At 35.0% G+C, this 12844-nt stretch overlaps 1 protein-coding gene across 2 annotated transcripts in view; it reads right to left on the bottom strand.

The window, feature by feature from the left end:
- Positions 1-12844, bottom strand: part of LOC149781457 (nephrocystin-4-like) — a 95974-nt gene that overhangs the window by 50004 nt on the left and 33126 nt on the right. For both annotated transcript variants that reach the window (XM_089935544.1, XM_089935545.1), the window contains exons 9-13: positions 8384-8617; positions 5648-5796; positions 4179-4344; positions 1060-1148; positions 348-536 (exon numbers count right to left, since the gene is read on the bottom strand). In XM_089935544.1, coding sequence (XP_089791670.1) covers positions 348-536; positions 1060-1148; positions 4179-4344; positions 5648-5796; positions 8384-8617 — 827 coding nt within the window. The remainder of the gene's footprint in view (positions 1-347; positions 537-1059; positions 1149-4178; positions 4345-5647; positions 5797-8383; positions 8618-12844) is intronic.

Raw genomic sequence — 12844 nt, 5'->3', positions numbered from 1 at the left:
CAGGAGGCCACGGGTTCAAACCCCAGCTGAGTCACACCAAAGACTTATAAAAATGGTACTAACAGCTGCCTCACTAGGCACTCAGCATTAAGAGGTTAGTGTTAGGACTTTTTGACATGGTGTCAGGATAATGTGGCAGGGTGGGACATCATGGTACATGTTTGCCACATGATGCACCAGTGCCAGGCATCACTATAAACTGCCACAATGCAGACATTGTAGCGATATGACTGAAACATTGTTAAAGCTACAATAAAAATACAAATACTACATATACACACAGAGTTATTGTGTTAACTGCAAAGTACAAAGCATGTCCCTAAATGAGATTTTTTCATTAGTTTTACCTGGACATGGCAAGGAACTGGAAAACAATCTCATTACATTGAAGTGGATCATTCATCTCACGTGTGGTGTTTGGCTGCACCTCTGTACCGGGATCTATCACCTCTGGAGGCTGTCCATTACGATCAAGAATTGGTGGAAATCCAACAGAATACAGCTTGGCATATGCTGCTCGAGACAACCCTGAACCTCTGTTTGGAGTACATGAAGATACATTACATGACAGCCTCTGTTTGGAGTACATGAAGATACATTACAAGAGAACCTCTGTTTGGAGTACATGATGATACATTACATGAGAATAAAACTGTAACGGGTATCAATAAAGAAAAAGAACAAAAAATAATGAAATGAAAAACAGCTACCAGAAGTCCATAGCCTACCATATTCAGGTCATCACAAAATAGGAACATCTGTCTTCGCATGGATAAGGTTAGCCTTCAGTTTAAGGAAAATGAAAAAAGGTAACATGAATCTCCTTTTCGTATCAACTGAACCATGTAAATGAAGTAATGACATATTAAACAAAATCCTTGAAACTATCATTAGAGCATGACAAGTAGGTCAGACTAACCTACTTTACGTGCATGATGCATGAACATTTTAAACTTTCTAATAATACATTAGGCATAAAGCAATGAAGAAATCAATTTTCTTTTAATCCACAAACCTTATTAGAGTTATATCATTAAATCAGATTTTTACTTCACTAACCTTTTAGGCTGTGGCACTGTAGTGACGATGGGTGTATGAGTTGGTTGGTATGGCAACTCCTGAAGATCACGAGGCATCATCTGTCCACTCTGTAATCAAATATGTAATATTTAGTATGGTAATACAATGATTATGCTGACACTGTGTCCTTAGATAGTCACATCTGCTGAATTGTAATATATGTCATGTTCATGTTCTACCAAAACTGAATCATAAATATGGCTTTCATAGGGGTAACAAGCTCACCTCGTTAGTATGTGTGGATGGATCTTACTCATTTTTAAACTCATAAAAGATCTTAACAATATATAATGATAATGGTAATAATAATGGTATAATTACATTGGTAATACTGAATATTGTGAGTACATCAGTAATACTGTATATGTTCAGTACATTAGTAATACTGTACATTGTGAGTACATTGGTAATACTGTATATTGCGAGTACATTGGTAATAGTGTATAATGTCTGTACACTGGTAATACTGTATATTGTCCGTACATTGTTAATACTGTATATTGTGAGTAAATTGTTAATACTGTATATTGTGAGTAAATTGGTAGTACTGTATGTTGTCCGTACATTGGTAATACTGTATATTGTGAGTACATTGGTAATACTGTATATTGTCTGTACAGTGGTAATACTGTATATTTTCAGTACATTGGTAATACTATATATTGTGATAACTCCTTTGAAAGGCTTCATTGTAGCAGTCGAATAGATTGTTTGTTTCTAGAGTCGATCCATAACGGCTGGGGTGAATGAGGTTTCTTGCCTTTGTCCTTAATAAGTGATCATTGTTTTCCAGATTTGATTGTCGTTGTAAAGGTTTGTGTTGGTTGTTGATTTGTTGATAATGTCATTATTAAAACCCACAATAAGTCTTCTGATGCTCAGTGTAGTGCACGCCAGTTATCGAGTTAATCTCCTTATGTCAGCAGTGAATTAGGCATTTTGGTTTTGTCTTTAAATAAGATTATTTTCTTCTGGATAGGTTAATTCTGTCATTTGATTTCATTCATTGATATATATTATATTCCAACTTTACCTAAAGCCTGATCAAAGCAACAAATTCATACACAGGATCAGTAGTGTTATCAAAGCTGACTCTGCAGTTCTTATGCTACATTTGCAGTGAGTCAAACATTTATGAACATGTCAAGTTAACCTACAGACGGGATAAATAAATATTACTTAACTAATTTTGCAATTCATATGCAAACCTACAAGTACACATGATCTTCAAATATAATTGTAAATGTTTTATGATAGATTCATATGTTTATTGCTATACAAATTATTTTGAGATTAAATGATTGCAATATTTTGACAAGAACTATGAATAACAAATGAAATGTATGTACAGCAATCATTTTCCCTTATTGAACCAGCTGCATTCTACCTTTAAAGTAATCTTGCACAAACCTTTTATGAGACCAGCTATCGTGAGAGACTGCTTCTTGTTGACAAAAGAAGTGATCTCACACAACAGGTTTTACTGTACTTTATATTGGTGATATAGTATATCAGTAATACTGTATATTTATAGAACAGTATATTGGTAATACTGTATATTGATAGAACAGTATATTGGTAATACTGTACATTGATAGAACAGTATACATTGATAGAGCAGTATAATGGTAATATTGTACATTGATAGAACAGTATATTGGTAATACTGTATATTGATAGAACAGTGTATTGGTAATACTGTATATTGATAGAACAGTATACTGGTAATACTGTATATTAGTAATACTGTATATTGGCAGTACAGTCTGGAGTTTGAAATATTTTATTACTTTTGTTTATACCAATAATAAATCCAGTTTTTCACAGTAAAAACAAAATATATTTTCACAAAGAAATATTTTACTGAAAGGAAACATTAAAGGACACATAATTTTTAATTATTTATTTAATGTATAATACCTCGATATGATTTTTTTCTTAACAGTTATTTAATAAAGTCACAACTGAAAGATACAGCTAAACCATATAACTCCACCCATTTTATCTGTCAATGACAAGAAAAGTACAGTACTTGATAAAAAGGACTGATATGACACTCTTGAAGATGTTACTATGGTTTTACTATTGAAAATTGAGTTGTACTGGAAATGCATCATAACAAATTTTCAGGTGAAGTAAATAAACCCACTTATGTTTTACTGGCTAAGAGAAAATATTACTTTTGGGCCATTAGTACTAGTCCAAGGTTTCATTTAAGGTCAACCTGAAGGAACAAAAATTTTGTATTTAAAAAAATCACCTATGAACTTTGACACCAGTGTTAAAGACCAGGACCCATGCAAAAAAAATTTTTTAAAAAATAGCGACTGTCACTGAACAGGACATATACAGTATATACTCAATTATAAGTGAAATCCAACTGGAAACTACACAGACCACGATCTGCCATAACATAATGTGCCAGCAGATCTGGGTCTATGTTGTTTGTTCTACTGATTACACCTAACAAACTGCAAGACCCTGATCTGCTGGCACTTTATGCAACAGTGGATCTGGTTCTGTGCAGTCTGTGTGTGTATGTGTTTTGGATTTTTAATGTAGCTTTAACAATTTTTCAGTCAGATCACTACGGTGTCTGCAGTTTGGCAGTTTATAGTGATATCTAGCACTGAGGCATCATGCCGTAGACATGTACCATGATGTCCCACACAGTCACATTATCCTGACACCAGGCCAACCAGTACTAACACTAACCTCTTAATGCAGAGTGCCAAGCGAGGCAGCTGTTAGTACCATTTTTGTAAGTCTCTGGTATGACTTGGCCAGGGATCGAACCCACGACCTCCCGCATCTAAGGCGGACACTCTTACCACTAGGCCAACAGAGTGGTGTGTGTGTGCAGTATGTGGTTTTACTTGAGTATGTACAGTAGGTTACATTATTTAACTCATTTGAATAATGCAGTGCATCAACTCAAATGATGTGTGCATACCTTAACTTTTGTGATGCCAGCACCAAACTATCCTGTAATAAAAGCTTGATGTCACCTCAGTGTGGCAAATAAGTGCTCAAGATTTGTTTTCAATTCCAGGTTTACCTATATGATTCTATCAACACAAACATGCAGAGCAACTGACCTGCATTGAGTACATGCCAACTGGTCCCTGTTGCATGGGGACATAGAGCTGTTGATTGTAGTTAACCTGGGCATACTGGAGTGGCATCATCTGGGGTTGTAACAGACTCTGTTCCAGAGACTGCTGAGACTGTGGCACCAGCACAGAGGTACCACTTGCAGGAGGCCTGAAACAGAAAGATAAACTGTGGAGTACATTTTAAATTTTCAGAAAGTTATTAACTGACCAAATATGCATTAAATACTACTAGATCCCAAATTATAGTCGGAATAAATTATTATGATATGTTTTAATTCAGCATGTAATGGTCAATTGTCAAAAGCTCTTCTAAATAAACCATTTTACCCAAAATAACATTTGATTTTTAAAGCTCTTTCACATCACCTTAAAAGGTCAACGTCTAAGAGAAGTGAGCATAACTTAAGTCAAATGGGCACTGACAGACATGAGTGCTTCTTTAAGCAATGGAGGAATACACAGGGACATTAATAATGTATGACATCACAACAAGGCTTCACATAACGACACACGCAAGTTTCTATACATATGCAAAGGACTGCACTGAATGAAATAATTGTTCCTTCATTCCCTATAACACATATCATTCAAATCAATAATTTCTACTAGGATCAAAAATTCCAAATGGGCCTATGATTGCTCACCTGGCTGCAGTTGGCCAAGGAATCTGGGTTCCTGTGATGATAACTGGCATTTAAAGGATTTTCCATTTTAAGTAACAGCAATGATATTTGATTATTTTTGTTGTGGGGTTTAACGCCATTTTTCAGCACGATAGGCTATACATGGCGGCCAGTATTAATGGTGGAGGAAGAACCCGGAAAACCCCGGAAAGAACCACCGACCCACGAGAAGCGACTGGCAAGCTTTCTCACATGCCCACATTGGCTGAATCTTAGACTCAAATCGCCGCAGACAGAGGTGAGATGGCAGTGATCCGTAACGAAGAGCGCTTTAGACCACTCGGACACTCGGGGCCCCCAGTGATATTTGAAGTTAAATCAATATTATATTAATTTTGCAGATCTGAGTCTGTGTTATTTCTTCTACTGATTAGTCCTGACAAACTCCATACACCTACCATTGCATTATTTTACAGCAGATCAGGGTCTACTGATTACTGCTGACAAACTGTATAGACCAAGATATGCCATTTCATTTTTGTACAGCTGATCTGGGTTAATGCAGTTTGTAGTTGGACTTGACTTACATGCATATGGTAGTTTTTGTGTAATCTTGCTAATCATCTTGAAAAGGATGGATTGTTGCACAAACAGGTGACTGTATAGAAGAATGTACAGACATGATAAAATCAAGAATTTCTTTCAGCCAGAACAGGGAGCATAAAAAACATGAGCAATGTTCCAATACTTTAGCCTGCCTAAATGGTGCTTTCAAGAATTCCTCTCAACTAGTATTAGGAGCATGGAAAATGAGCAATTTTCCAATACCTTGGCCTGCCTGAAGGGGGCTTTCTGCTTTGACTCTCCATCATAAAGATCTCACTGCCCTCTGGTGTGTTCATTACATCCCTCATTGACAGCACTGAGCCAGGCCCTAGCTGAAGCTGACTGCCAGTCATTGGCATGAACTGACCATCCTGGAGTACAAAAGATATAAATGGTAAACCTGTGTGTCTGTGTGATCAGATCCTACAGAAAGTACATGTATATGGAAAACATCAATTTATAAATATTAAAATTTAAAGGTTCACATACAATTTCGTTACAAATACACCTAAAATTAAAGGACTCTAATAGTTTTAAATTGGAGAGTTTCAGTCTCAGTTCAAGTTTATGCATACATCTGGTAGAGTTTTTAATCATTACATCTGAAAAAAACATCTAAGTTTCAAACGGAGCAAAAAATGTCTTATTGCTCAGGTCAGTGTTTACATTTGTGATTGCTTAGATCAATATTTACATCTGTGATTGCTCAGGTCAATATTTACATTTGTGATTGCTCAGGTCAATATTTACATTTGTGATTGCTCAGGTCAATATTTACATCTATGATTGCTCAGGTCAATATTTACATTTGTGATTGTTCAGGTCAATATTTACATTTGTGATTGTTCAGGTCAATATTTACAGTTGTTATTCCTCAGGTCAATATTTACATTTGTGATTGCTCAGGTCAGTGTTTATATGTGTGATTGCTCAGGTCAATATTTACATTTGTGATTGTTCAGGTCAATATTTACATGTGTGATTGCTCAGGTCAATATTTACATTTGTGATTGCTCAGGTCAATATTTATATTTGTTATTCCTCAGGTCAATATTTGCATCTGTGATTGCTTAGGTCAGTATTTACATTTGTGATTGCTCAGGTCAACATCTGCATCTGTGATTGTTCAGGTCAATATTTACTTTTGTTATTCCTCGGGTCAATATTTACATTTGTGATTGCTTAGGTCAATATTTACATTCGTTATTACTCAGGTCTATATTCAAATACACACAAATCATGTAGAGACCAAGCAAATAATCAAATACTGTCAATGATTACTTATAAGTAGAGTCCAATTGCAAAAGACATAGACCATGATCAACCATCACATAATGCACCAATAGATCAGGGTCTATGTTGCTTGTTCTACAGATTACTCCTAACAAACTGACTAGACCCAAATCTGCTTGCACATTATATGATAACAGATCTGGGTCTGTACAATTTGGAGTTAAACCCGACTTATAAGTAAGCATAGCCGGTATTACACACAAGCCATCACTGGTGACAATATGTTGTTACATGTTATCGGTGATATAATAATAATTCAATTTGCTTTATATGTTTTCATTCCAATGACGGGGCCCCGAGTGGCCAAGTGGTCTAAAGCGCTCTCCGTTATGGATCACTGCCATCTCACCTCTGTCTGCGCGGGTTCGAGTCTCGGATTCGGCTAATGTGGATATGTGAGAAAGCTTGCTAGTAGCTTCTTGTGGGTCGGTGTATCTTTCCTGAGTTTTCCCGGGTTCTTCCTCCACCATTAATACTGGCCATCATGTATAGCCTATTGTGTGCTGAAAAATGGCATTAAACCCTACAACAACAACAACATTCCAATGACAAATTCATTGGTTTTACTTCTACAAAAAGTCACATCCTAAGTCATAATGATTGTTTGTTTACTGTCAGTCAGTTTCTTTTATTTGATTTTTTCTATTAAATACCCAGTAGTTTCCTTGATAGCAACTTTTAGTAACAACCTGTATCAGATAACAGGTAATAAAGTATTCAACTTATAAACAGTCAATGTAAAATGCAGTGCATTCTTTAATTCATAAGTAAGTAACTATCTTGATATTTGTGATTGCTTCAAAAAACAAATTTAAATAGAAATGAACAACATTCAAATACACAATGAACAACATTCAAAACACAATGAACAACATTCAAATACACAATGAACAACATTTAAATACACATTGAACAACATTCAAATACACAATGAACAACATTTAAATACACAATGAACATTCAAATTCACAATGAACAACATTCAAATACACAATGAACAACATTCAAATACACAATGAACAACATTTAAATACACAATAAACAACATTTAAATACACAATGATCATTCAAATTCACAATGAACAACATTCAAATACACAATGAACAACATTCAAATACACAATGAACAACATTTAAATACACAATGAACATTCAAATTCACAATGAACAACATTCAAATACAAATGAACAACATTCAAATATACAATGAACAACATTTAAATACACAATGAACAACATTCAGATACACAATGAACAACATTTAAATACACAATGAACAACATTAAAATACACAATGAACAATATTCAAATACACAATGAACAATGTTTATGCCTCAAGTGCTATTTTTGTGTAGAATATACACAATTTTTTTCTGGAAAATAATATGTAACTTGTAAAACCATAAAAATGGATCCTAAAAATAGCAAATGAATTCCCAATTAAATTTTTCCCCCAAATTAACCAAAAATGAAATATGAATTTTAAAAAAAAATATGCATGCAGCCAATGCACTCAAACCTTAAGCAGTTGCAATTGCTACTTTTGTTTAAGAAAGTGCTCAAAGGAATTGTTTCATAATGATATAACAGCTTAATGTAAATTTTCACTAACATAAAGGTACAACAGAAAGGAAAATTCTGTTGTTGTCAGAAAGTTGTAATTACCTGGTCAGCAGACCCCCAAATGAAGGAAAGGATACCCCCTGCCATCTGTGAGGATAGTGCATCTTGCATGCTGGTGTTGGGCATTTTGTACACAAACTCTTCATCTGGTGACTGGCTGGGACCACCATGCAAAGCAACAAACACCTGAGGGCCAGATGGCTGGGCAAAGGGGTTCCAAGCTGCCCATCTCACTGTTACAGATCTTGTATTTCCACGCAACATAGTTCTTGACACCTGAAAAACATTTATACAGCAGATAAACTGCTAGTCATACATACACATACACATACACACATATATATATATATATATATATATATATATATATATATATATATATATATATATATATATGTGTAATGTGTTGAATTCTGAGTAACTATTGAATATTAAAATCGAACATATAGTACATTAAAATTATATTACAGTCAAGCCAGCAAGGTTTTATGTTAAGGGTTACTTCAGCCTTTTCCCATGTTAGTTTGTCAAATTTCATGGGAGAGGGAGAAGCCAGCATCTATGGCTAATAAAGAATTGACCCAGGCATCACAAAGCTGTCCTGGAAAGTAAACATTAAGACGCCAACCATACCCACTTAATGGGAACGCCATGTTGAATAGTCATTTAACAAAAGGAAGCTGGTATGTGTCATATTTCTCAGATTCTAGACTGTCATAATCTGATGGAAGAAATAATTATCTTGGGGTGAAAAAAATGAGGAATGGCTGATTAAAACTCTTCAGTTTAACTTAAGGCATACACCTGGAAGAAATGTTGAATTTTAGGTAACGACTTTGGGTGAATTTCCTCAGTCTGAGATTTTCCTGCAAGAGAAGCAAGACTTGTCTGACTCCAGTGAAAAACTAAAGAGTAGTTCTTTTCACGTTAAGATAAGTAAGGGAACCAGGTGGTTATCTTGTAGGCAAAGACAATCCTTTCGTGCTAGGATGCACATTTTCTTGGAAAGAACAGCATTAAGGCATGCAATTTTAATTTTTCATGCAATTTTCTATTTTGTTTGTTTTGTTTTATGCAAATGTGTTTGGCATGCCTAGGACCCATAGCATGCATCCTTTATTCAATTTCATGGAAATCTGTTGATGTGCAATTTATTTCTTTAATTTTATAGTTACTAGTTCATTGATAGAACTGACTGTATGCAATCCAAATTTTCAGATGTGTAGGATTTCATAGGGTTATATGAATTAATTTCCTTTGTCTGTTAGGACGATACTGATTATCGTGAGTTAACAATAATTGCATATTTAATTTTGATTTTTTTTTAATGCTTAAATAATTTTGTAGGTTAGGGATTGTCGTGAGCTAGAAGTTAGTGAATCTTATGCGATAGTAATCAATAGCATGTATCTTCTTGAGTGGAACTAAGTTGGATGTCTAAGTAGTCATGTGGTAGTGTATGCAGAGAGATATGGGAATGTTTGTTTATATACACTGCTCACATGCTAATGTATGGTCATTTGCTGTGAAGCGAGGGTGATGACCCATCAAATTAGGTCAGGCTTGCATGTCTAAATTTGTAAGGACCATTAACTGTTAAGGTCACCTTATGTCAGAATGTATGCAGTGTTTGGATAGCTAGTTTACGCTATCTGAGTAAGGAAAGTGAGAGAAGTTTATATACATAAAGAAGGTGATACAAAATAGAGACTGAGTGAGAACCTTGTCATTCAGGGAAACACTCTGAAAGACTGGATAAGAGATCAAGATCAAACATATATACACGTGAAGGTGGGAAGACGTGGCATACACAGAGACAAAGACAGGAAGTGGCACTCAGTGATGCAAATCAGGCGTGGACATTGTGCTCATTTCACCACTCTCGTTATCATGATGAAATGAATCAATAATAGAACACTGCTATTGAAATTCTGTAAATGTAAATTTGTTTGAACTGAAGTTGACACATTGATTAAATTGTTATTCTCTTGTCTAAGGGGGCTCATATTGTATTATTTCTTCTCAATAGTTATGCTCAGTCCTCTGTTGATGTTCTATCTATCCACTCACACAAGGTAATAAAATCAAGGGAAGTCATCCTCTAGATAACAATATGATTGTGATAAATGTTTTTGATTCTAGCCTTAATTCATAATAAAATTCAGACAAGCAAATGCTTAACTTTTAACTCATGACAAGAGCACAGTGAAAATAGATTAAATTGGAGATACCACACCAAGCTGTATAGTGGGGCCCCAAGTGGCCTAGTGGTCTAAAGCACTCTCCGTTACAGATCACTGCCATCTCATCTCTGTCTGCATGGGTTCGAGTCTCTGATTCGGCCAATGTGGATATGTGAGAAAGCTTGCCAGTAGCTTCTCGTGGGTCAGTGGTTCTTTCTGGGGTTTTCCCGGATCCTTTCTCCACCATTAATGCTGGCCGCCATGTATAGCCTATCGTGTGCTGAAAAATGCCGTTAAACCCCACAACAACAACAACAACCATTTTGTATAAGCATTATTTTTTAGTTAAATGAACATTCAGAGATTAACAAATCCACTTGCCTGACTCTCAGGTCAAGTTCAAATCTGGCTTGCACAAGCTCAAGTTTGTAAGGCACTTGCCCATGGGGATGTAAAAGAAACTCAGAGTGAGATCTAAGAAATTTTATTTAACATCAGACATCTGGGTAAAATATATAAAATACTAGCTCTGTGTGATCTTTTTTACCAACAAGTGGTAGTGTTCAGTTCCTAATGCTTTATGTTCTGCAAGTTTTATACCCTGCAATCTTGCCACAAAATACATATATCAGTACCTTTATTTAGGGTACATGTGTACCACATTCTTTTTCAAAAAAACTTGCCACAGTTTCTGTTATCTATTAATTTTATCTCGTAGTCAATGTCAAGGTCAGGCATACATTTTCTTATGCACATGTGATGATGTGAATATTGACTATTTAAACAAAGTTTTGACAAGTAAGGAATAAATATTCACATTTCAACTTAAGTTACATTTTAATTGCAATGTTTGTACATATCAGGAGTCCACAGACTTTCAGTTCTTAGACACGTTTAAGTTACCTTCGGGAAATTTAGCTGATTACTGACTTGCCATGTCAAAGATAGTTCTGATGCATGTTGCCAATGTTAACACGATTAGGTGTTAATTATTAATAGTATAACTCATAAGCTTTCTTTAAAAGGTGTGTTTGGAAATAAAAAAAGGCAGTCATCTCTAGTGATTAATGTTAGGAAAATGTAGCACCCACTGGCAGTGTTTATGATATGTTGTTTTCATGCCAATCAATACATACTTATTACCTGGAAAACAAATTAAATGGATTAAAATAAGTGCTCTCCAACATTCTGAAACAGATCAATGAGTTCAAGATCACTTGATAATAATTGTTAATATGGAACTTAAGGAAGTGGAAGAGTGGACACAACATACCCTAGAAAAAAAATCGCAGAGTACAAGTATTCATATTGATGATCTCATTTTTACCTTGTTTTGTTTACTGGATGAATGCTTAAAATCTGCATAGCCTTACGTTTATTTAATATGTATTGTATTTGTGTGTTGGCTTTTATCCATGATTATATGTTATGTATACTTAATTTGTATTGTGTGATTGACCTTTGTCCATGATTGAGAGTAAGAGCTTGGATCTACCTTACTAATTTCCTTTTTTTTATAAACAACATATTACATAGCTATGATAGTTGAATATATATTAAGATTATTATTTGCATGTAAACACTGTCTGAGCTCTAGATACACCATCACTTCTACTGATATCTTTTGCACCATCAATGAAGTACCTATCATTGATGATTTGGATGCAAACAAAAAACAATCTTGTAGAGTACGATGATGTAATGCTTCAGAGCCAAGTCAATGACACAAATATTTTCACAAGATCAACACAAAAAACACCAATGTAATCTGTTTGACTCGGTGAAACCACATGTGCCTAAAGTGAACCATGACAATTGTAACATGCTGATGATGTTTAATGGTATCGACATGCACGGCCTTGGAAATATTCACTGGACCTGGTGTGCTGCCAACCACACATGGGATAACTTTCAAGACATGTTTGCGTGGATCACTAAGGATCCCTATAGTTTTCTCAGCATCGTTTTCTCATTGATTTGTCAGCAGTTGCTAACCAATGACAAAAATACATATTACATGCTGAAGCATGAACTCTTTGAAGATATCAGTGATGTATATGACGAACAAAGTTTGTACAATGATGATGAGTTCTGAAACGATTGCAATGATGCATGTGCTACATGAAATACATGCTTTGATGCATCAGGTTAATATAAATAATATATGCTTTGATGCATCTGGTTAATGTCAATAATATATGCTGTGATTGCATCAGGTTAATGTAAATAATATATGGTGTGATTGCATCAGGTTAATGTAAATAATATATGCTGTGATTGCATCAGGTTAATGTAAATAATATATGCTGTGATGCATCAG

The sequence above is a fragment of the Sinohyriopsis cumingii genome, chromosome 15 (genome assembly GCF_028554795.1).
Source record: "Sinohyriopsis cumingii isolate HCF-2022 chromosome 15, ASM2855479v2, whole genome shotgun sequence".
Taxonomy (NCBI): Eukaryota; Metazoa; Mollusca; class Bivalvia; order Unionida; family Unionidae; genus Sinohyriopsis; species Sinohyriopsis cumingii.
Note: the sequence above shows the minus strand (reverse complement) of the source record. Positions and strands in the feature narration are given on the sequence as shown.